Source organism: Staurois parvus, unplaced genomic scaffold, assembly GCF_062004578.1.
Source record: "Staurois parvus isolate SC_StPar_1 unplaced genomic scaffold, SC_StPar_1.0 ptg000684l, whole genome shotgun sequence".
NCBI classification, from domain to species: domain Eukaryota; kingdom Metazoa; phylum Chordata; class Amphibia; order Anura; family Ranidae; genus Staurois; species Staurois parvus.
In genome coordinates this window covers 1,072,087-1,098,185 of record NW_028318480.1, presented here as the reverse complement: position 1 = coordinate 1,098,185, position 26,099 = coordinate 1,072,087, and the positions used below count along the sequence as shown (strand labels likewise).

General features: G+C 44.5%; 1 protein-coding gene across 1 annotated transcript in view; it reads left to right on the top strand.

Annotated features, from left to right (window-relative positions):
* The first annotated feature begins 332 nt into the window (after positions 1-332).
* The window catches only part of LOC149447474 (phosphoglycerate kinase), a 28,139-nt gene continuing 2,372 nt past the window's right edge, over positions 333-26,099 (top strand). Inside the window, exons 1-10 of the mRNA XM_089652496.1 lie at positions 333-488; positions 7,633-7,683; positions 8,217-8,372; positions 8,940-9,084; positions 13,085-13,188; positions 14,092-14,211; positions 15,780-15,894; positions 16,672-16,851; positions 18,494-18,671; positions 22,416-22,514. Coding sequence (XP_089508622.1) covers positions 424-488; positions 7,633-7,683; positions 8,217-8,372; positions 8,940-9,084; positions 13,085-13,188; positions 14,092-14,211; positions 15,780-15,894; positions 16,672-16,851; positions 18,494-18,671; positions 22,416-22,514 — 1,213 coding nt within the window. The 5' untranslated portion in view covers positions 333-423. The remainder of the gene's footprint in view (positions 489-7,632; positions 7,684-8,216; positions 8,373-8,939; positions 9,085-13,084; positions 13,189-14,091; positions 14,212-15,779; positions 15,895-16,671; positions 16,852-18,493; positions 18,672-22,415; positions 22,515-26,099) is intronic.

Below are 26,099 nucleotides of genomic sequence, written 5' to 3'. Positions count from 1 at the left end.
ATCCCCTGAACACACAATGTGTGCCCCTTGAGCATACACAGAGTGCTCTCCCTGCCATCTTTCCATGTCTCTTCGCTCAGCGATCACTAACACCTCGAGGAATATTTTCTATACAGGGAACGCCCCTTCTGCGACTTTAATACCCGACGTGACAGACGTGATCTCTGTACGATGACGTCACACGGCCATTCACTCACCGGCTTGTCAGTTTCCCGTAGACCCGCCCACATGCCTTCTCTCTTACGGGGCGTGGGTTCTGTCAGATCGGATAGCCTTGACAGCCAATTGAAGGCCACCAAGTTATCCTGCCCCCTCAACGCGGACCAATCGCAGGCATCTAGAGACGAAGTCTCCATCGTGTTAAGGTGACCTGCACTGAGCCTGTCCTGTTGCCATTGTGAGTGAAGCGGATCTGCTGCCAGCATGTCTCTGTCCAACAAGCTGACCCTGGACAAGGTGGACGTGAAGGGGAAGAGGGTGGTGATGAGGTGAGAGATGGGGGGGCGGATATGTGTGCGGGAGCCTGCTTCTATCAACCGGGGGCTGATCACTGTGATGTCACTGCCTGCTCGTGGGATGGGGGGTGATCGATCTAAGTGTGTGGTCGGGGCATGTCCTTCACACATGAGATGACAGGAGGGGTGTGCATAGTATCATGGTATGTAGGGCAGGAGGAGTATTACAGTCATGGTTCTATGGATCTGGTTACAGTGGTGATTGTAGGGGGGGGGGTGGTCTGGTTGCAATGGTGATTGTATGGTGGGGGGGGGGTGGTCTGGTTGCAATGGTGATTGTATGGTGGGGGGGGGGTGGTCTGGTTGCAATGGTGATTGTATGGTGGGGGGGGGTGGTCTGGTTGCAATGGTGATTGTATGGTGGGGGGGGGGGGTGGTCTGGTTGCAATGGTGATTGTATGGTGGGGGGGGGGGGTGGTCTGGTTGCAATGGTGATTGTATGGTGGGGGGGGGTGGTCTGGTTGCAATGGTGATTGTATGGTGGGGGGGGGTGGTCTGGTTGCAATGGTGATTGTATGGTGGGGGGGGGGGTGGTCTGGTTGCAATGGTGATTGTATGGTGGGGGGGGGGGGGGTGGTCTGGTTGCAATGGTGATTGTATGGTGGGGGGGGGGGTGGTCTGGTTGCAATGGTGATTGTATGGTGGGGGGGGGGGTGGTCTGGTTGCAATGGTGATTGTATGGTGGGGGGGGGGGGGGGTGGTCTGGTTGCAATGGTGATTGTATGGTGGGGGGGGGGGGGGGGTGGTCTGGTTGCAATGGTGATTGTATGGTGGGGGGGGGGGGTGGTCTGGTTGCAATGGTGATTGTATGGTGGGGGGGGGGGTGGTCTGGTTGCAATGGTGATTGTATGGTGGGGGGGGGGGGTGGTCTGGTTGCAATGGTGATTGTATGGTGGGGGGGGGGGGGGGTGGTCTGGTTGCAATGGTGATTGTATGGTGGGGGGGGGGGGTGGTCTGGTTGCAATGGTGATTGTATGGTGGTAGTGGGGGGGGGGTCTGGTTGCAACAATGGTGATTGTATGGGGGGGGGGGGTCTGGTTGCAATGGTGATTGTATGGGGGGGGGTCTGGTTGCAATGGTGATTGTATGGGGGGTCTCTAAATTGGGGTGCCGTCTGGGTTTGTCAGGGGTGCAGAGCAGTGCCCTATATTTTTGCAGTGTCATGCACTTCCATGGTGCAGAAGTGCTGTCAGCCAGCACCATAGAAATGCATGACACCAGTCCAGGGCAGACAGTGTTCAGGGCCGCCAGTTTGAGTGTGAAGATCGCAAGATGGGAAGATGGGACTCTGATGTAAAGAGGGGGGGCTATGGTGACTATATGTATCCCATGCCGTGCTTGCTACATGAGTCTTGGACCTGCCATCCATCCCCCTCCTATGTGGGTGTGACTGTCATCATTTGCAGTGCTTCACTACCACCATCTCGTTGGCCATCGTCTGATCTGTTAAACCCTTTCTATTCATTGATTACATTTTTACATCCCACCACATTTAAATACTGTACATTCACATGAACTCCTTCACACAGGCATTTACAATCTGTTGCCACTATCTCACATAAAACATGCAAGCTCAGAGAGAACGTGCACACTCCATGCAGATTGTGTCATGGCTGGGATTTGAACCAAGGACCCCAGCAAGACAGAAATGCTAATTACCGACCCTATGTGCTGCTCTTTTAGGAACATTTTCATCATTTTATTGTTGCAGAGAATGATTTACACATTATAATTTTTCTTAGAAAAAGGTACCCAGTAAATGACATTTCCGGCATGCAGATTTCGCAACCGTTTACCATTGCCTCATCATATATCATCCCTCCATCAAAACCTCAGCCACATTGTATCATTAAATATGTATCTGCAAAGTTGGAATGGATACAGAAGCATACAAACCATTGGACTTTAGAGTCCTGGCTACAATGTAATGAGGTGACCTCAGGGCCTGGATGGGAAAACAAATCCCTCTAAATGAAGAGATCCATAGACTGGATTGGACAGAGTCCACTTACATCACACGATTCATGTTAGGGCTGTTTAGCTGCATGTTCATGTACAGGTTCTGATGCTTAAGGCCTAGGTCACACCTCTGCATGTTGCAGTTGGTGCATTTCTCTGGTGCGTCTTTTTTTTCACACGTGGCTTTAATATGTTTTTGGAAGGCGTCTGTTGTCTTACAGGAAAAAACAACAAAAATGCATCAAAAAATACAAGCACTGCAGTTTTTTTTTTTTTATGTGTTTCCATTAAAGTCTATGGAACCAAAATTGCAACCTGCTGCAGGGAAAATAGTCCTTGACCCTTTCCAAAAAACACAGTGGTGGAAAATGCACAGATGTGAATGTGACCCGTAAGAAACCAAGTTAAATGGACTGTAGTGTTTTCTGCAAAACCGAAGACACACTGCAAAACGCATAGGTGCGAACCAGGCCTACTGGGAGAAATGTGAAGCCTGCCATTGCTGGCCTCCCTGTCAGTGGCTTGTTAAAGAGCTGAAAAGCCTCCTGCTGTAGAAGAATTCTGACAGTCTACGGTCCATCCCGGCACTGCTGTCTTTGGAAGACTCTTCATCAGCTGACACTGCTGGGAGTGATGAATGCAGTGTCCTCCATTGTGATTCCATCCTCTGATGTCCTACATCACCACTGATGATGTAGAGCACAGGTGTCAAACTGGTGGCCCTCCAGCTGTTGCCAAACTACAAGTCCCATGAGGCTTTGCTAGATTGATGGTTACAAGCATGACTCCCAAAGGCAGAGGCATGATGGGACTTGTAGTTTCACAACAGCTGGAGGGCTGCTAGTTTGACACCCCTGATGTAGAGTATGGAACATGGCGTGTGGCGGGGGATACGGACATCCTGCAGTTCTGGAAGTGTCATGCAGAAGAGTCTTACTAAAGCCGACCATGGATGGGGAGTTTCTTTTTTCTCCATTCAGCCAGTTATCTAAATGGGGGGGGGGGATGGAAAAGATTCCTCCATCCACCCAAACAAGTGCTATAGCCAGAATACTCTAGCCAGAATCCCCCCAATGCTTTTAGAATATACTGATCTACAGTTGCTGATGAACAAATGTCTTCCAGCATATCCTTTTGATGGAAGTTGAATTTTTGTGGCCATCCCCAGTTGATGATTTAGTCATCTGGTCTCTGCTCAGCCAGCTGAGTTTTGATCCATCTATGACCAGCTTTTGGCCCCATGTACACAGGGCATTGGCTAACCTCTCCTAGGCGCCTTTCCTCTTGTCAGCCATGTTTTTGCAGGAAAAATGCTTGAGGCGTGTAAAGTGTTTAGACGCATCACGTTATTGGGCGTTAAGTCATTTCACTCACAGTGTTAATGTGTATTTACACATTTTAAGTATTTTCCTGGTTGCTCTGACAGTGGTTTGTTTGGGGGTTTTTTGCCTCTAAACTCCACTAAATGCCTATGTAAGCATGGACACAGGCTAACAAGGAGGGGCATTTAGAGGCAGAAATAAAATGCCAGATGCCCCTAAAAGCAGCTTTAAAGTCTGTGTGTGTCCCCGTAGCATGGAAATGTAGATGCGGTAGGTAGGGGTGATGGACTGCTGGAGAGAGGAGTAGATGAGCTCTTCTATAGTGGGAGACTTTCATCCATCCCTACTGAAGGAGCTGCTTTAAATTCTGGTTGCCTGACTCCTCTGGCTTTGAACAAGCATGCAGCAAGTAAAAGTAGAACACCTGGACTGTGCACTTGATCCAGGGGTCAGGGATGCCAGGTATTGAAGTCTATGGATCAGTGTGAATGCTGTGCACCTGGAATTTTCAGCATGAGACATCTGTAATGGTGCCCATGTGTTTCTTTATAAAGGGATTACAAGAAACCCAGATTCAGTATTGGTAAAAAAGAGGGATTTGTGTATATCAACCTCCCTGCACTCCGATTTCCAGTAGAGTGTATAGGAATCTGTTTGCAGTCAGCGATGTCTGTGTCAGCACGGTGCATAGAACTCCTAAAAAAGCCTGGGCCTGTATACATGAAGCTATGGAGGAAGGATGTGTAATCTCCTTGTGGCTGCTGCTCGGTGGTGCTGTGATGTTTCCTGACGTGAAGGTCACCTTGGAGGTGTGAGTCAATATAACGTTCTCCTCCGGAGAGCAGCACTGTGAATTCATCATACATGGAGATGAGTCATCTCCATGTGGTGGAGGCCATGTCTACATCGGGCCTACTGATCCTGTGTGGTACAGAGCACATTATCTGCAGATTACATCTTCTATGATGAATTTTACAGGTGTGCTGTCTGATATAAACCAGCATTTCATCACACTTGGAGGATTCCAGTTATGACATTGAAATCAGCATGTTGTGTTAGGATTGTGAGGCCGCCTGGTTGTTCCTTGTTCTCAGTATCACTGCCTGGTAATATCCATTAGTTGCATGGCCGTGTCAGGAAGGCCAAGATAATTCTGCCTGGAATCTTCCTGAAGGCTAAAATAGCATGTGGGGGACGGCGGGAGGAGTTGTGGACAGGATAGCTGGCTTCACATGTGCACTGCTGCAGCTGTTTTGTAGTATTCCGTGACCCTGCACTTGTGGTTCCGTGCAAAACGTGTTTATTTCATGTGTGTAATTCTGATCCATGGTACTAGAACTGCAGACATCATAAACAGAGACGATGCCTAATCTGACTGGAATAGGACAGAGCTCATCATACATAGTATGCACGTTCTCATGATTTTAGCTGCACCAAAAGGCCTCATGCACACTGGATGTGTTTTTTTTGTTTTTTTTTTGTTTGTTTTTTTTTTATTACTATATAACTCTCCTAGAAGCCTTGTGGCAACAGCATTTTGGCAAAAAAAAAAGCCTGATGCTTGTAAAAGTGTGTAAAGGATTTAACCGTGTCAAGCATTTGGGCATTAATTTAATTTCATTAGCCAGAAAAAATAGTTTATTCTGGCTACTGAAATGAATTAATGCTCAAGCACTAAACATGCATCTACATGTGTTAACATGCGTCAGGCGTTTTTTCTGCCAAAACTCACCTGCTCCTGGCTGTGTTTTTTTTCTGTCTCTAAACTGTGCTGCCACTAAACCCCTCTAAAAGTGTATGTGTGTATGGACGCATAGGGTAACATGCAGGGGAGTTTAGAAGCAGGGAAAGAAATGACAAATGCCCCTAGGAACAGTTGTAAAAACATCCAGTGTGTATGAGGCCTATAGGGCTGTACTTCTGATCGTGATTGTAGCAGTTTCCAGGTTAAGGATGGACATGCACATATGAATAATGAATGGGAGAGCACGTCTGATGCCTGCAGGGTTCTGGGACATGTTCCACTCTGTTAGTGAATACTCTCCGGGTGGGGCGTCTGATGGAGCAATGAAAATTATTACGCCTACGGTATTAGGTGCAGACTAGACACTGTCAGAAAATATTCAGTATAAGATGTTGTTCCAAGTTTTTCTTATTTTTATTTATTTTTAGGTATTTGTGTTGCATTTTTATATTCATTATAGCAGCTTTATTTTTCAGCATTTTGAGACCATGATGTAGTAGTAGCATTATTATTTATTAATATTATTTATGTTTTTTTTTTGTTTTTTTATATAGAATTCTATAAAATGGTTTACTATAAGTAGTGTCCACCTTCCATGCTGAATTGATCTGTTCTATTTTATCCCCTGCCAGTAAACTAATCTAGGTCACTACTGATGACCATTTGCTATGCAGGAAAATATATGTCAAACAGAAGCATAGTGTCATCTGCATCTCTACAATGTATAGGCCATCCATTACATGTAGCTGCACAAGGGGCGCTGCCTGGCCTGTGAACAGAACACCTTTGATGTGGTAGTCCTGATAACATGGCGGGGAAACTTTTTGTTTTACTTTTTATTCCTGTGCAAGCCTCTACCTGCTTTTACTGTAATTCTGCCAGGGGAAGGACTTCCATTTATAAAAACTAGTCACAGTGCCAAATACACCAATAATAGTAATTGCCTGTGTTTGCAACTGAGCTTCATGCTTTGTGTTTTTCTTTTTTGACGGAGACTGGTTGGTAAACACAAAACCCTGCCAAAAATCAGCAAACTCGCGTGTATGTGCTTCTTTCATAGATTGAAGTCTATGGGGCCAAAAATGCACTCTGCGACACTTAAAGAAGCACCTGTACCTCTTTAATGTTGCACTGATGTGAACGGGCACTGTAGAGAATAATGCAATTTCCATTGTTGTGCATTGTGTTGCAACAACAGACGCAGGAGAAATCACACTAGTGTGAACAGGGCCTTTGATTGCAGGTACTGGAATTTAGTGTAGGAACCAGCTCACTGGGAGTTAAATGGAATTGTTCTTTTTGAAGTTGTAGTTCAACCTGTTGTCCATTATGACCACAGTGTTCAACTGTTAAGTGTGTAAATAATTTATGTTGTAACCTTGGTTGCAGAGGAAGCTTGACTAATATATTATTTAACATTTGATTTGTCTCAAGTCAGCTGTCATTGCTGCAAAAGGAAGCAGGGTCATTAGTTCTGGCTTTGCAAAAGAAAAAGTGAATGTGCATCCACTTAGGGAAGATCCCTATCTAGGTGTGATGCATGTGCATTTATGTGTAATTTTGCACAGCCCTTTCATTTTAATGGGCTTCCCTATTCCTTATGTTTTTAAAGTGCTGCATAAACTGTTGTCACTATATAAATGCTGAATAATAAAAATGTACAAAAGATCATAAAAAAAGTGTTGTAATTTAGCACATGTGACAACGTGCGCATTAGCAAGGCGAGTTGGGGGTGGTATTAGGAATTAATGGCAACTACTGCACACCTGGAAGACCCCCTATCTCTGTCTATTGTGTTTTTTTTTTTTTATTTTTTTTTTTTTTTTTATCCATTTATGCTTTTTTATATGTCATTCAGTGATTGATTTAAATATTTATATATTTACATACATACATACATACATACATACATACACTCACACTCTTAATGTGTTGATTGGGGGTTTTTACTATGGGCTGCTATTGTTTCTTTTATTGATTTAACAGGAGTCCTACAATATTTAGAACAATGTAATCTTTTTGTTGATGCAATATAAAAATATTAATGCATTTTTTTTTTTTTTTTTTTTTTTTTTTTTTTTTTCTTCCCTAGGGTTGACTTTAATGTCCCTATGAAAAATAACCAAATTACAAACAATCAGAGGTAGGTCGCCAGTAGAAATACCTAATTTATGTACACGGTTTTGTTTTAGTTAGGGGTGTAGCCATAGTATGTTCGTTTTCCCAAAGTCTACCCAGAACAAGTACAGATTGAGTTAGGAGGAGGATTTTTTACTTTTACTCAGATCTGCTCATTTTGGTGAATGGTAGTATTTATTTTCCGGTTTCACTGGTGATCTTGTTATAGTCAATATGGGCCCTTTTCACACGGTATCATTAGTTCAGTCACTGCTCCCCCTTTTTTTTTTTTTTTTTTTTTTTTTTTTTTTTTTTGTCTGCGGACACAATCCTACTGAAGTAAGCAACTATTACTGTACATACTGTATGTCCATTTACATCTATCCACCCATAGATGTACATTGCTGTTCGGTCTGGATCCTTTTGGAAAAACTGACCGACATATCCAGACTGAATGCCCATGTGAAAGGGTCCTAATGTTATAAACCAAAGTGAAATATTTGTGTGTTTTGCTAAAATGAATTGTTTACTTCTTTCTAATCTGTGTGCTGTCTGTAGGATTAAAGCTGCTGTTCCCAGTATCCAGTATTGCTTGGACAATGGTGCTAAATCAGTCGTTCTAATGAGCCACCTGGGACGGCCGGATGGTGTTCCCATGCCTGATAAGTACTCCTTGGGTCCAGTTGCTGTGGAACTTAAAGCTCTCCTAAAAAGGTATTTTTTCTTTTAATGTGTTCTATTTACTAATATATGGACCATCTTGCAGTCCTTTGTGGTTGGTGTGCTAACCACATGCGTTGTGGTAAGGCAGTTCATTTGGTATGAATGGACTGCCAGCACCCATCAGACCAAAAATTTTGTCCATAGTTTTAGTTTTATAATTTGAATTCCATACCTATTTTACACTTTTTTTTTTTTTCTGAATTTATTCATCTAAAATGTGCTTTCTATGGAGTGTTGAGTAGAAAACTCCAGCCCCATCTGATAATTTAGCACTGATTGGATGGCATTGTGCTGAAGGACACACTTGCTTCTCGCTTATTACATGACTGTGTGGATGTCTCATTGAAGCTATTTAGCCAATATTATTTTTTTTTTTTTTTTTTTTTAGATACCTGCAGTTAAAGTGAATTAGCTGGAATTCACATAACTTTACTTTACCTTTTGTAAAACACAGAGTGCATAATGTTTAAAGAAAAGGGTCACAGTCCAGTTCTGAAGATATTCGTGATTACCTATGTTGGTACTTTTTAATATGGTGTGTTCATATTTTGTGTGCAGGGATGTAGTGTTTCTGAAGGACTGTGTGGGACCAGAAGTGGAGGCGGCATGTGCTAATCCAGCCACTGGGTCCATTTTTCTCCTGGAGAACCTGCGATTCCATGTAGAAGAAGAGGGTAAAGGCAAAGATGCAGCTGGGAACAAGGTTGGACTCTATGGGCTTTGTTGTCACATATTGCTTGAAATGGTGGTTTGTTCTCTCTAAAGCCCTAGTGTGTGTGTGTGTGTGTGTGTGTGTGTGTGTGTGTGTGTGTGTGTGTGTCTTAGAGGAGTCTGCCTTGCTGACCATTGTATTCTGACAATTGGCAGCTGTCAGAATACCCAAACAGTATCTGCAACAGACTAGCTGCAGTCACCTTGCATATTCAACAGAAAACATATCTATCCCCCCCCCCCCCCCCCCCAAAAAAAAAAAAAGATATAGATGGCATTGCAACTTGGATATGGAGGCTGCAGCAGGGGTTTTTTTTTTTTGTTTGTTTGGTTTTTTCCCTTTTATATTAACCTAGTAATTCTGCCATTTTAATGCACTTTCTGTCTTAGGTTGGCAATAGTACTGAGCAGCATTGTCACCCTCGGACAGGGAGTGTTAGGACTATGTCATTCATTGCTATTTATTTTTATTACAGTGGTTAAAAAAGGCAGAAGTTCTATGCATGAAGATAAATTTACCTTTTTGTATATCCTCCAACACCTTACACCCCGTCCCCACTAACACCTGATTGCCTGTGACCGATATTGATCCAGCGATGTGCATGAGAGTAACAGTTGTCTCCCTCCCCATTGGCTCAGAGACAGCAGCAGGAGCCATTGGCTTCCGCTGTTGTCAGGCACAGCCAGTGAAGAGGAAGTTGGACCGCTGCTGAGCCACGCCCTTTGTGACTATGGACACAAAGCTGCCTTGGGAGCGAGCATATGTGAGTGTCTCCATAGCAAGGGGCTTGCTAGGGTGGTGCTCGGCAGTTGGCAGGAGACCCGGGAAGCTGAGGTAGGTGTGTGTGTCTTTTTTTTGTTTTCATTTTAATAACTACTATATAATAATTTTAAGAATTGTTGACACACACTAAAAAATTCTTGTGTGGTTTATAAAATATTTGTAGTGTCATGGGGACTGACGTAGGGAATAATGTTAAAATAAAATGTTGTTACAGCTTGCTCTGTCTGTCGGAGTGAGAGAACAGGCTCAAATGTCGCTCCAAATGCTTTTTTATCTTTTAGTAAAGTCAGTCCAAGTTCACCAAGTACAGTCTGATACAGGTCTGTGGAACGTTTGACCTCTGACATTTTACTGAAGGTCAAGAAAGGAGTCATTTGGACTCCTGTTATTTTTAGTATCTCTGACCTGGTTTAATATACTGTCCTTGAATTTTCAAACTACTGTACAGCTGGAGAAACTCTGTCCTATATTTGGGTGACCTTTAGTGACTGAAATAGGAGAGCTGATGTGTGAACTGTCAAAGGGTGACTTGTGAATATGAGACAGCTTCTTGAAGAGGTCAATTTAGTTTATATTCTGGTGACTGAAATGTCCTTTGTGTTCCAGTATTTGGGATTGGGCAGATCTGGGATCCAGTAATACAATGGTATGTTGGGAAAAAATTAACAGCTGCAAGTTAATTTAATTGCAGGCATTTTATACAGTGTCAACAATAGATGCAGTTCTTTACATATTGAACTGTATGTTCGCATCAGTTCCTACCCTCAAGGAACTTACATTCTAACATCTATATCTTGCATGCCTATATACACATGCACACATACTAGGGCAAAGTTAGTCCACGGCCAATTAACCTACCAGCATGTCTTCTGGGTAATGTGAGAAGTCTGGTTTCTAATGTTATCTAGCTGTTCTAGTGATGCTGTCTTTGGTGTAATCTGTTCTGTCTATAATACTTATTATAGTTATAAAACGGAATGATCACTTTACTGTAAATTGAATGTAAATAGTAACACCCCATCAGAGTTCATAGACGTGTGTGTGTGTGTGTGTGTGTGTGTGTGTGTGTGTGTGTGTGTGTGTGTGTGTGTGTTATATATTGTTATACAGGATTTATATAGTGCCAACAGTTTGCTCAGCACTTTACAATATGACGGGAGACAATACAGCAACAATACAGTTCAGTACAAGAGGCTTGGGAGGACCCTGATCCTTGGAGCTTACAATCTAAGAGGGAGGGGCTATATTATATTAGTGACATGGGGTAGTTGGCTCTCATGGTAGATGTGTTTTTTGTTTTGTTTTGTTTTGTTTTTTTATGCAGTAGGTCCACAGTAGACAATAAATATTTTAAGGGTCTGGTCGACCACGTTTATTAAAATAGCAGAAAGCAAGCAGTCCAACATAAAGTTTCCCACACAGGGGATCTTTTCAAGCTTCAGCAGAATCAAATTCTGGAAAATGCCAAACCAACTGTTAGCTCTCCTGGATACTTGGCTCTCTAGCCTTTAGTCACAGCACCCTGCTGCACAACCTATCTCTGGCCAATGGATTCGGGTTCTCCTAACACTCTGACAGGAGCTGACCTGACTTCTGGAACTGAGACCTTTGTCTCCTGGCTTCTGACCCTCTGGCCCCTCAATAAGACCTTGTGTCTCCCACACTGGGAGCTGTCTCCAACTGGGAGCCCTGAGCTATCCTTAGACCTGAGCATATAATGATCCTGTATACCCGTGCACTCAACCAGGTTGCAGGTGTCTAACAAAACCCGGACACAGAATTGAATGTTCTGATCCAGAACTGCAGAATCCAGGGAATTGGGAGACTGTGTTGGTCCAGACAGTAGACTGGACAGCAACTGTTGAATTCCACACGTGTGTGTGTGTGCGTGTAATTTAAATAAAAAATAAATAACAAATTTTAATTTTCTTTTTTTCCTCCTTCAAAACAATCCGTGTTAATGGGGGCATCACTCCCACGGGGCTATTGTGTTCTCCCAGTGGGAGTTGACCATCCCTGTCAGGAGAATACAGTGATTATTGCTGGTGGCTATAGCCGATAGTAGTAGTTGCATGAAAAATCTGAGAGGCTGGTTGTACCCAAGTCCTAAAACAATCGGGTACAATCCGCTTGCCCATAGATGTTTTGGAATTTTGGACGGTCCCTGCTGAACTGGCCAAGATTCAAACCATCTATGGCAAGCTTAAAGGAAGTTGTTGGCCTTCAGCAGCTAGCCTGATCTAGTAAAAGTTGGAGCATTCTTTCACTAAAGCATACACCCGGTTGAGGGTTGTTTTACCTACCCAGGAATGCACAGGTGTTCCACGCAGGCACTCCAATTCATGTCATTTTGGATGTAGCAGCTGCATGTCTACAGTGCCTGTTCCCAGTATGACAGCTGTGTGCACACTGTAGGCATTCAGGGCCATACACCCACATGGATATCATTTTGGGAGCAGCAGTTGTATCCCAATTGACACAAATGGGGCTACCTGCACAGGGAACACCTGTGCATTCCCATGTGGGCAAGGACAGCCCTCGTACAAGTATATGCTGTAGTAGGCCCCTGTGGGTGAGGCATTTACCCACAGTTGTTATATTATCCTTCCTTTTTTTTTTTTTTTTTTTTCTTCTCCTTTTCTTTTCTTTGGGATGAAATGAGTTGCCGAATTGTTTGTCTATTGTACCCAGGGGTGTATTTACCACAAGGCACTTGCCTAGGGCAGCATTTTTCAGGGGGGCAGCACCTCACCCAGACGAAGTGATGAAAGAAGGGACACGTGCACCATGGGAACCAGGTGGGATCCGAGAGAGGCTGCTTGATGTTGTATGTAGAGCCTGGCTCTCGCTCCCTTCCCGGGGATGTCCGGAGATGCGTAGATGAGTGTCTCTCTATCGCCGCGGGTGGGGGGCAGTGGAAGATTCTCCCAGGTGGGGGAACAGGTGTGTTGTTGGTCAATGTCAGGCTCTCTCCACGGGAGGGGGGGTGGGGGGGTTGTGTTGGTCGGTGTCTGTGGGGGCAGACAATTTTTGTGTTGCTTAGGGCAGCACAAAACCTAAATAGTCCACTGATTGTACCCATATCATTTTAGTACAGCACGTTTAAGGATCTAACTGGTTGATGTGGGCTGAAGTTTAACATTTTATTTTGAGTGTGTGGTGTTTTTTTTTTTTTTTTTTTTAAATTAATTTTATGCATCCTATTTAGATCAAGGCAGATGCTGCCAAGGTGGATGCTTTCCGTGCCTCTCTGTCTAAACTTGGTGATATCTACGTCAATGATGCTTTTGGGACTGCACATAGAGCTCACAGGTAATAAAACATTGCACTTGCTAGATAAGTCGCAGGACTGGACCTGCAATGCTGCATCTGAACCTGAACTGAGAGCAGTGTTTTCAGCAACAACTCTCATATCTAGAGTAACCTCCTGAGAGGCAATGTAATTCCCAGGGACCCATCTGAGAATAGATGCAGTTGCTCTCAGGCTTCAAAACAATTAATGCCATATGCTTTATAATTTTACACGATATGAGGGAATTCTCATCTCAGGATGTTATTTCTTTTTAAAGATTTATATATCTGTTAACTATTTCCAGCTCTCAACACAAACCTATCTATGCATCCATATTATTATTATTTTTATAAATTTTATTTTTTTAATTTGGATTCTTGGCAAAGCAAACGTGTGTTTTTTTGTTTTTTTGTTTTTTTTTTTTGCCAGCTTTGGGCTTCATATAGGTTAGTATTTTCTCTTTTCTTGAGCCCAAATGGCAGTGAAATCTGGGGGACTCAGCTCACCCCAGCACCGCCTACATCTGACCATGCCACATTTAATTACCTAACACTCCGGCATCCTTACAGACAGGCGTCAGGCTGCATGCTAAACTCTCTGGGGACGCATTCGGCCCACCGGGTGGGGGTTGGACACCCCTGCTATAGAGTATTACTTGAGTGGCGACAGCTCTGAGTCTGCTGACATCATATCCAAGATGACGGGGCTCAGCAGCAGTCTCTAGGCCTTTGAATGTGTGTACAGGTAAATGTACATATATTTGCAGCTTAAGGGGGTGGCCCTAGAGTGATATATTTATTAAGCAGTGTAACTATAGGGTAGTCTGTTCTAAAAGAGTTTGGATAAAAGTTTTGTGTTTGCAAATGTTATTAACCTGCACCTAGCATGGCTTCTATATAGTTCTCTTTCTACCTCTTTTCCAGCTCTATGGTTGGTGTTAATTTGCCCCAGAGAGCTGCTGGGTTCCTAATGAAGAAAGAGCTTGATTATTTTGCCAAGGCACTGGAAAACCCAGAAAGACCTTTCCTCGCCATTCTTGGAGGGTAGGTATCACTGAGATCTTACTAGCTTCTGTGGTAACCATTACCTTGTATTCTAAATATAGGGATGTAGGATATAGGAATGTATTTCAGTATCATATTGATTTATGTACAATTTTACTGCTGGACAATGCTGTTCTAGGGAATTTTTTTTTTTCTTTGTTCTTCGTATGATAGCTAGCCACAGTGTAATGTTTGCTTTCTGTCGTCTACCTCACATAACATGGTCTTCACTTCTGCACACTAACAGATTAGCTGTGAGTGATCATTGATGGTAATGCTGTGTCAGCCTCTATTGTGTTAAGCTAGGGATTGTGTCTCTGCTGATGGCTGTAGACTTTGACCTATTGCCTCACTTTCATGCTGTGTACTCCAGCTGAACTGTAAATTGCTGATTAAGCTGGGAGAGTTCAGCTAGAAAAAACATCTTTCAGATCATAAAAGACTGTGTTTATTCTACAGTTATGTATGGAATGTTAATGTTCTGTTTTTTTGGAACTGTTTGTGTGTGCTTGACCTTGACAATGATGACGCCTGCACACACAAACGTACCAATTCTATTGATTTCCATGTTTAGCTCAAGGCGGAACATTGTGTTTACGGTATTCTCAGGAAGGCAGATCTCTCATAGGGTGTACAGGTGGTAAGATTTGCCCAGTCTCTAACTTGGGCATTGTTGGGACCTTTTTTTTTCTCAGGATGTACATGTGGCAAAGATTTGGACAAACATAATTTCAAAAATAAAGGCAAGCTATTTCTTAACAGAACAAGATAAAGCTACAAAGCAGATTGCATGAATTATACCAGCAAATTTGAGCTGTGGACACATGCGCTACAGTCAAGGCTTGCATAAATGTACTGTAATGTAGATCCTGCATGAAAATAATGTATTAGCTATATTAATGACTTTGCTGAAACACATAGAAAAATGTGTGCATTGCTACATGTTCCCACAATACACCTTCTCTATTGATTGTCTGTTGTGTTGCTATTCATTGTAAATATCACCTTAGTGCATTCTACAGTTGAGTGCAATGCACGGTGTTCTGCAGCACATATCAATGCACATACTGTGTGTTGCGGTGTACTGTTGCTTTAACGTTGACCCATTTAGAAGGAATGAACTGCCTTAAAGTAACATGCATTAATGCACTAAAATAGATTGCTAAAGCATGAATGAGCCCTTGCTTTCCATGAAAATCATATGTTAAGTCTGCGTTGTCCAGGTTTTTGACTGTTTTTACCAAACAAGCTGCATTTGCTGTCCATGTCCTCAAGAGCACGTTAGACTTCCTGAGCTCCACTGATGTAGAGGTATTCAGGTTTTTTTGTTTTTTGAGGGAAAGAAAATGGTTACATTACAAAAACATTGTAAAACAGATACATATGAAAGACAAAGTAGTGACCTGTATCCAATGAACTGATACAACTCTGAAACATTTAGTCCATCAGAAGGCACTTATTCAACTTTTTTACTACCTACAAAAGAATTTTGGATAGATCATGTAAATCTGTAGTGACACAGAAGCTGCTTCCTCTCTGGACATCCTAAGCTGGTCTGTTATTTCCAGGGCCAAGGTCAAGGACAAGATTCAGCTGATCAATAACCTGTTGGACCAAGTGAATGAAATGATCATTGGTGGAGGAATGGCATTCACCTTTTTGAAAGTGCTGAACAACATGGAGGTATGTGCTGACGTTCTGTATAGCTGTGTTGTTTGATACATTTGCAGGGATTTTGGGATCTCTGCTAGATTTCCCCAACTGGAGTTTTATTTGGGTTATCAGATTATCACTTTCATAGTTTTAAAATATTGTGTAGTTACTTCAAAATAGTCTTTGAAAGGAGGCAGGAAATGCTTTGTTCAAGAGTTTCAAATTTAACTATAAAGGTTGAATAATTTATGGAAACTGTTGTTTTTATATCAAATATGATGGTTAAGGACTACAAATTCAAGGGTGATATCCTTGACTTTCCCCTTTTTTAAAAACAAAAAACCACCCCTTTCTTTGGCTGTGCTGTTAGTTGAACCCTAGTCAAATGAAAAAAGGCTAATCTTATTGCAGCTGTGCAATCATTACATTTTTAAATGCATGTGGTGTGCTGGTACCTGCATTTGACCTGGTATCCGTCTTTTTTGCATTTTTACTACACAGCAGGGATGAAGAGTGGGAGGAAGAAGCTGCTCAAGGAGTCAATCAGTTCATGGAGCATTCTGATGGGGGAGGGGGAGAGTGCAGAGAGTTGAGCTTAACACAGTGCTGCTTCTTCTTTCTGTGTACAGTAACAAGCTAGGTCCAGAACAATCTGGGTTAAATGGAAATGGTTTGAATAATGTTGGCCTTAAGGCTGAATACATCTAGCAGCAAAAAATATATTACCTTTGTATTTTTTGGCTGGAGTTTTGTTTCAATAATTTTATTATTAGTGGGTGTTTTTTTTTTTTTTTTTTTTTTTTATAGATTGGTACTTCCTTGTTTGATGAGGAAGGAGCCAAGATAGTAAAGGACCTGATGGCTAAGGCTGAGAAAAACAATGTAAGGATTACTCTGCCTGTGGACTTCACAACTGCTGACAAGTTCGATGAGAATGCCAACACTGGGCAGGCCACAGTTGCTAGCGGAATCCCAGCAGGATGGATGGTGAGTACCAGAGCTCTGGCCTAATTTAATTTTAATGTGTTTTAGCTGTGGATATCACTACATTCAGTATACTCAATATGTAGGCTTTTTGATGGCATTGCATTTGAATTGCAACTGTGATCAGTTGTGGTCATTTTAATTCGCTCAGAATGAAAAGCGCTCTCCTGGAGCATTTCACTCCTTGGTAGTGCAACTGAAGCAAACAGTCAACTATGGTAGCAAGGCACTGTCAAAAAATCCCCGGAATAAAGTAGTGGACAGGAGATGGATACAAAAAAATTGCATGGCTTTATCAATGCCTAGAAGCACAGTGAATACTATTAAGAAGTGGAAGGTATTTTGTAATACAAAGACCCTCCCTGGATCAGGACATTGCTGCAAACTGGATGAAAGAGCCAGGAGGAAACTGGTCAGAGAGGCTACCAAGAGGCCTACAGCAACTCTGAAGCAGTTGTAGGAATTTATGACCGAGTGGCCATTGCGTGCATTTGAGAACAATATCACAAATTCTCCACAAATGTGGCTCGTATGGGGAGGGTTGCAAGCAAAAAGCCACTCCTCAAGAAAGGCCACATGCAGTCATGACTGAGCTTTGTCAAAATGCACCTTGAAGATTCTGAGGCCACATGGGGAAAAGATGTTATAGTCAAATGAGACTAAAATTTAATGATATGGCCTCAACACTAAACTCTATCTGGTGGAAATCCAATACAGCTCACCATCCAAATAACCCCATTCCAACAGTAAAACATGGAGGTGGTATTCTGTTTTTGGGGTTTTCTCTGGAGCACTTTTCAGGATAGATGGAAAAATGGATGGGGCAAATTGCCCTCAAATGTTTCAGGAAAAGCTGCTGCCCTCTGCCAGAAAATTGTCAATGGGAAGGTTTATCTTCCAACATGACAATGACCCAAAGAACACAGCAAAAATGACCACAGTGTCTAAGGAGAAAAAGCTGAATGTCCTTACATAGCCTAGCCAGAGCCCAGAATTAAACCCCATTGAAAATCTGTGGAATGACTTGAAGACTGCAGTCCACAAATTGTCACCATCAAATTTAACCGAACATGAGCAGCTCTACAAAGAAGAGTGGGCAAATATTGCAAAGTTAGTAGAGACATATCTCAGCAGACTAAAGGCTGTAATTTTAAAGCAAAAGGCGGTTCAACTAAATACTGATACAATGGGGTGATCCTTTTTTTTCCATCTCCCGTGATTTTTGTCTTTAAATGTTTTTTTTCTGACATGTTGGTGTTCTGTCACTTGGATGTTATAAGTTGCAGTAAATACAGCTGGATAAAACAAAAACTGTGTCTGTCTTCATTTCAGGCTGCAAAGCAACATGTGATTTTTTTTTTTTTTTTTTTTTTTTTTTTTAAGGGGGCGATTCTTTTCTATACCCACTGTGTATATGTTTGTAAATAAAAATACAATTTATTATTCTTAATACATTATGTATTTTTTGTGGGGGTGGGGGGCTTAAGCCACAAATTACCAGCATTTTAGTTGTCTGGTTCTACCTACAGTAGTTCTGAATTGTTTCATAAATACGAGCAGTGAAAGGTAGGAGGTGGCTTTTTTCTTTCAATGGTATAATGGACTTTCTCTCATATTAATCTTTTACAATTTCCTTTTTATATAGGGTCTTGACTGTGGGCCAGAAAGCATGAAGCTGTTCGTAGAAGCTGTGGGAAGATCCAAGCAGATTGTTTGGAATGGTCCAGTTGGTGTGTTTGAATGGAACAAGTTTGCTGAAGGAACTAAAGCAGTAATGGACAAGGTCGTGGAAGTCACAGGCAAAGGAACCATAACCATCATTGGTGAGAGATGACTCTGTTATTTATTTTTCACGTTTGCCAATGTGTTCCAAATCTAAGGTGTCAATTGGCAACAAATTTAAAACCCTTTTCTTGCACAGTACAGGACGCAGGATTTTTAGGCTCTGTTCACAGTGCGTTGACTTTCACTTTACTGCACTCGAATAATGCAGATTACCACTAGGACACACCGAAAACAATTGTTTGTGTCCGATATGCAATGCACACCAGAGGTGAAGTGCAATGAGCTGTGATAAACTGCAGACATGATGTGTTATATGGCAGTGCACTGGACCGGATTGCTTGTCACTGTACAGCAGCATAATTCACCATGCTGCTCTACAGTGACATGAAGTGTCACGTTTGTGTACTTCAAATAGTTTGTGCAAAAAAGGGGACTGCGTGATGCAATGAAACTGCCCCCTGCTGCCACCTCACTGCAGCTGGAACAGACAGCTGTCGAACCCTAAACCGCTCAGTCTTTATTGTGCAGCACCTGTCTCCATTGCTGTGTGAATGGGCCCTTGGTCTTTATTCTTGGGTTATATGCTGCAACCTTCAGGTGACTGGATACTGGCAACAGGGTGATCTACAGGGACTTTCCCTGTAACCCTTTCAATCCCAGCTAGTCTCAACTTTTTGGTGATGATTCCTGTAACGGAACCGGAACCCAGACCGCACTGAGTTTTTCCGTTATAGCACAACTTCCCCTGCACCTCCCAAATCCGCTGCCTGAGCTCCAGGTACTGATCCGTAGGCACAGTCCTGGGGTATGTTGCAAGGACGATCTGCAGCAGCCCTGGGAACTCTGATGCCAGGTCCGTATCTCCACTGGGGTGTCTGACGTCTTTTCCTGCTCTTGAATCCCGGTGGTGGTTTGGATGTGTTTACAGTTGGAAGCACAATCCCACTGCTGCCACCAATGTAACGGAACCAGAACCCAGACCGCACTGAGTTTTTCCGTTATAGCACAACTTCCCCTGTCCAAACACCATCCACGGACCACGCCCTTGAAATCCCTCAGGAAAAAGACAGCACCCAGCTCTTAAAACAGAGTCAACTCTGTTTATTTTAACACAAAACACAGGATATATACAGAGGGCGGGGAAACACAACCAGGAACAGGAAATACATCATCACCCCTCCCCATCCCACCAAGACACAGAACAATGGGATGAAACACATGGCAAAGGACATTGACCAACCCCCACACCAATACACAAACAGTACATCCCATAATAGTTGGCTGGACAGGAAGACACAGCACAATGGGGGGTAGCACATGGCAAACAAACAATGGACAGCCATGTGGCCGAGAACAAAGGAACACACACTATACACAAGACTCAGACATTCACATACACACCCTGTACCCCTTAACAGGCACAGAGTGGGTTAAACATAATGATTTGGGGAGATGATACAGGTGTCCCCCCCCCACCCCCAAATGTCGCTCCCGTCACAATTCCTTCTCTGTACTAAGAAATTAAAATTGCAAAAGAAGCTTGCAATTCTCCTTTTTGTCTTTCCCGAATTCTCTATCAAGACTTCATCAGGAAAGTTGCCGTGTAGCTTCTGCTGCTATACAGTGTCTTTCTTGAATAAAAATACATGGATCCCTTATTCAAACTGGTGGCCTGTGCACTTCCAGTTTACGGCTTGATGTTATCGGCGTACCCTACGCGTTACATCATGACACGTGACTTCATCAGGAGTACTCCTGAAGTATTTTTATTCAAGAAAGACACTTTATAGTGAGTCCTTAATCCTGCAGTGTCCCAGGTGGACACTTACTAATGTGAGGGCATTTTATCAGTATTTTAATAAAGTTAGATACATTTGCCTATACTTCACTATATGGAGCATTTTTTTCATTTATCTGTGGAGCGTTTTGGAGCTTAGAAGTGCTGACGGTGGTGGAGATCTTATATCCTCCCGGGTTAAAGGGAAAGGCGTAGTTTGACCTGAGTATTCGGGTCAAACCTGAAGGTGAGCGCAATAGTGTGTCGGAGGTGGATAAGCACTAAGGGTGACACAGGAGCACCGTATATGTGTATGCAGTAGTGTGATTACACAGATTCACTTGGAGAACAGCGGTCTTATACAGGTTCACCAGGGTTCTGATACCATAATATGGGGACACTTGACGGTATTTGGTACACGATGCACAGGAGATATATCACATAAGCACATGTGAAGATTTTGGAATGTTAAAGGGACAGTTCACCATTTTTTTTTTTTATATGGTTCATTTGGTATTTGTATTCACTATTGATTTAGCACTGGTATATGCAGGTTTGTGTGTGTGTGTTGGTATTTATGTAGCACATATTATTGTCATGAACACAATTGTATGTTTCACTATTCACATATGCACATTGGATTTATTTAGCACCATATTTGAGTTTATAGTACTGCGCTGCATTTTTATTTATTTATTTTTTTGGATTTATGGTTTGCATGTGGGAACACAGTACATGCTAGCTGCAATACTTGTTTTATAGGAGATCCATTGGGCTGAGCATATCTCATATACACCTAGTGTTCTGTTCACAAATTGAAAGGTTTACTATATGGCTTTCTAGGCTCACGTGGTGCCTCTTTTGTCAAGGTGCTACAAGCTGCTCTGAGTTCAGATGAGTCAAGAAGAGCTTCACAGTTGCGTAGCACTATTGGTGTTTGCTGTGTTGACCACCCCTTAGTTGAAAGTCCCAGGGTTAAAGACTAAAGATCCTTCAGGCTGGATTCACACTACTTCTATTGCAGTGCACTTGGTAACTCATGCATGCATAGGTGTGAATGGGCCCATATCATTTCCCTTTCACACTAAACTGCAGTGAATAGGTGTGAACCAGCCACATGGAGACTAGGTCTCTACTCTTCATGCTGAAAAATGCATGAGTTTTGCAGCATTATCTGAAAATGGTCATCTATAAGTATATTTGTTGCTAAAATGTTTTCTTTAGATTTAGACAGAGTAGGGAGGCATTGGTCTAACCAGTGGAGAGATTCACCCTTTTAGCTAGGGTTAACTGTCACTGAGGCAAAAAGAAATGGGGGGTGAAAAGTAACACTTTGTTGTCAATGGGGGCATCTGTTCCTGTGACTGGGATTTCAAGGGGGTGGGGGGGGGGGGCAACAGAAGTGGGGGCAGATCTCCCCAATAGGACACAGGAAAAAAGATGGGTGTTTAGCCATTACCTCCTTTTTATCATTTTAAATAAATTCGAACCTGCAGCACTACTTAAAATATGAGTAAACGCATCATACTTACCAGCTCTGCGCAATTGTTTTGCACAGAGCAGCACCAATCACCCCTCCTCCCTTGCCGAATGCCACCAGAGCAAGCTATCTGCTCTAGGGGCACTCGTGCATGCTCGCTCCCAAGCTGGCTTTGTGTGTCTAGGGGGGTCTTAGAGCACGGCTCAGTCCTGACCCCTGCTCCCTCCTTACTGGCTGGGATTTGACAACAGCAGGCTCTTTTTCCTTCTCTCATACATGCAACCATGTATATTGGCCTGTTTTTAAGAGCTTTTAATTTAACTAAACAGTCTTGAAATCATACTCTTGAAAGTTCAGACTGAAGCAGAACAAGTTGGCAGTGTGATATCTAATAGTATAATAAACCAGAGAAGAAAAGGAAAGCTATGTAGACAGTGGACCAACATACCCAGCTAGTGCCCTGGGGTAGATATTCACCATGGGACATACTGTAAATATAATTTATTTGACCTTCTCTGTCCACAGGTGGTGGAGATACTGCAACCTGCTGTGCAAAGTGGGATACTGAAGACAAAGTCAGCCATGTCAGTACTGGAGGAGGCGCTAGCCTGGAACTGCTTGAAGGTAATTGCTGAAAGCTACTGGATAGTAATTTTTGCAAGAAATTAGTCTGAATGATTTAAAGAAGTAATATATTGCAACATACCACTCCTTTATTATTATTATTATTATTATTATTATACAGTATTTATAAAGCGCCAATAGTTCGCTCAGCGCTGTACATTACAAAGGGGACAGAACATGTGACAGAACAATACCAATACAATGCAAAACATGAGGGGATCGAGGGCCCTGCTCTTTCAAGCTTACAATCTAGGAGGGAGGGGATGGTGGCACAGGAGGAGATAGCTGTGGGGGATGGAGTGGTAGGAAGAGTGGAGGAGGTCGGCAAGTTAGCAGGGGGCGGGGTAGGCTTCCCTGAAGAGATGGGTTTTCAGGGTGCGCCTAAAGGAGAGGAGAGTAGGTGATAATCTGATGGGTTGGGGCAGGGAGTTCCAGAGGATGGGTGACACCCTGGAGAAGTCCTGGAGGCGGGCATGGGAGGAGGAGACCAGGGAACTAGAGAGAAGGAGGTCTTGTGAGGAGCGGAGTGTGCGTGCTGGGCGGTACTTGGATATTAGGTCAGTGATGTAGTTCGGGGCAGTATGGTGGACAGCTTTGTATGTCAGCGTTAGGATTTTGAATTTGATCCGTTGCGCAATCGGAAGCCAGTGGAGGGATTGGCAGAGGGGGGTGGCGGAAACGGAGCGGTTGGAAAGGTGAATGAGTCTGGCAGCCGTATTCAGGATGGACTGAAGCGGGGATAGCCAGCGGCGAGGCAGGCCAGTGAGGAGGGAGTTGCAGTAGTCGAGTCGCGATATGATGAGGGAGTGGATGAGCTGTTTAGTGGTTTCTGGAGTTAGGAACGTGCGGATTTTGGCGATGTTGCGGAGGTGGAGTCTGCACGAGTTTGTTAAAGAGTGGACTTGGGGCTAGAAGGATAGGTTGGAGTCCAAAATAACACCAAGTACTCTGGCCTGCGGGGCGGGTTTGATGGTGGCGTTGTTGGACATGATGGAGAAGTCAATGGGGGGTGGTGTCCGGGCTGGAGGGAAGACAAGAAACTCGGTTTTGGAGAGGTTCAGTTTAAGGAAGTGGAGCGACATCCAGTCTGATATGTCGCTCAACAGGTGTGTGATTCGGGCGGAGACCGAGGGGGTGAGGTGGGGGGTTGAGAGATAGATTTGTGTGTCGTCGGCATAGAGGTGGTAGTTGAAGCCGTGAGAGTGTATGAGTCGGCCAAGGGAGGAGGTGTAGATGGAGAAGAGAAGGGGCCCGAGGACAGAGCCTTGAGGGACCCCAACAGAGAGGGGGAGTGAGAGGGAGGTGGTGGCATTATAGGTAACGCTGAAGGAGCGTTGTGACAGGTAGGATGAGAGCCAGGAGAGAGCAGAATCTCTGAGGCCGAGGGAGTGTAGTTTTTTGAGGAGGAGGGGGTGGTCGACTGTGTCAAAGGCCGCAGAGAGGTCAAGGAGTAGGAGCACTGAATAGTGGCCATTAGCTTTGGCGGTTAGCAGGTCGTTGGAGAGTTTGAGTAAGGCAGTTTCGGTGGAGTGTAGGGGACGGAAGCCGGACTGTAGGGGATCGAGGAGGTTGTTGTCGTTGAGGTGAGAGCATAGGCGGGCGTAGACTAGGCGCTCAAGGAGTTTAGATGTAAATGGGAGCAGGGAGATGGGTCTGAGGTTGTTCGGGTCATTGGGGTCCAGGGAGGGCTTTTTAAGTATGGGGGTGATGTGTGCATGTTTCAGAGGGGAGGGGAAAGTGCCGGAGGAGAGGGAGAGATTGAAGATGTGGGTGAGGGAGCGTAGGATGGAGGGGGAGGGAGGTCGTAGGAGTTGTGTGGGGATAGGGTCAAGGGGGCAGGTGGTGAGGTGGGCATCAGAGAGGATCCTGGAGACTTCTTCGATGGTAGTAAGGTCAAAGGTGCGGAGTGTTGGGGGAGCTTCAGTATGAGGAATGTAGGGTGGGGTGGGAGAGGAGGTTAGAGCAGTGGTGGGGCCGTGGGAGAGGGGTGTAGAGGGGGTAGCTGAGTGAGGGGGAAGGGGGTTGGAGGGAGTTTGAGCAGCGACGAAGTCCCTGTGGGTTATGTCGAGGGGGAGGGGGGATGAGGGGGTAGCTGTGTGAGAGGGGACGGGTTGAGACGGCGTGTGAGTTGCGGCAATGTCCTTGCGAATTTTGTCAATCTTGTTTTTGAAGTGATTGGCAATCTCAAGGGCAGTGAGTGAGGTGCTGGGTGGAGGTGGGGGTGGCGAGAGTAGAGAGTTGAAGGCGGAGAAGAGTCGGCGAGGATTGGAGGAGAGGGCCTTGATGAGGGTCAGGAAGTAGGCTTGTTTGGCAGTATGGAGGGAGGAGGTGTAGGTGTGGAAGGCAGATTTGTATCGGGTGAAGGCTTGTTGGGATTTGGTTTTGCGCCATAGTCGCTCCAGGGCACGACTGTGTCGTTTGAGGGTTTTGGTGTGATCAGTCTGCCAGGGCTGGAGCGGTCGGGGTCTGATGTTGCGTGTGGTTAAAGGCGCTAGTGAGTCAAGGGCTGTTGACAGCGCATTGTTGTAGGCGGTCATAGCCAAGTCGGGGCAGGACAGGGGGAGGATGCGGTCATGGAGTTGATCAACTGCGGATTGGAGGGAGGCAGGGTTAAGGTTGCGGAGGTTACGGCTGGTAGTAGTGTGACATTTGGAAGGGTAGGCATTGGAGGATGAGGAGATAGAGAAAGTAATCAGGTTGTGGTCAGAGAGAGGGAAGGGGGTGTTAGTGAGGTTGTGGGGAGCGCAGCGGTTGGAGAAGACAAGATCAAGGATATTACCGTCGGAGTGGGTGGTGGATTGTATGCACTGTGCAAGTGCAAAGGAGGAGGTTAAGTGGAGGAGACGGGCTGTGTCCGGGTTGTCGAGGTTGACAGGGATGTTGAAATCCCCAAGGATGATAGTGGGTAGCTCAGAGGAGAGGAAGAAGGGTAGCCAGGAGGAGAAGTCTTCCAGGAAGCGGGGTATGGATCCAGGAGGCCGGTATATCACAGCAATCTTCAGGGGGGTTGGGGAGAATAGTCGGACACAGTGGGCCTCGAAGGAGGAGAAGGATAGGGAGGGGGGGTTTGGGAGGACTCGGAAGGTGCTCAGCCGTGACAGGAGCAGGCCAACCCCACCACCTTTACGACCGTTGGGCCTGGGTGAGTGGGCCCAGGTGAGACCGCCGTAGGAGAGTGCAGCAGGGGAGGTAGAGTCAGTGGGCTGGATCCAGGTTTCCGTAATCGCCAGGAGGTTGAGGGAGCGGGAAACAAAGAGGTCGTGGATGGCGGTAAGCTTGTTGCACACCGATCGGGCGTTCAGGAGTGCACATGAAAACGGGGGGGAGATTTTAGGGAGCAGGGGGACAGATACTAAGTTGCGGGGGTTGCGGCAGGACGTGGAGGCGGGAGGGTTTTGTGCGGGAGGTGGTGGAGGGCCAGGATTCGGGGAGATGTCCCCCGCGGTTATGAGGAGGAGAAGGGTGAGAAAGGTGGCATGGGAGTGGGATGTGCAGGAGCGTGAGAAACTACTAGTGGAGGTGTTGGGGTCAGTGGGAGAGCGGAGTAATAGGAGGAGGTGGTGGGTGCCATAGAGGGGTGAGGGA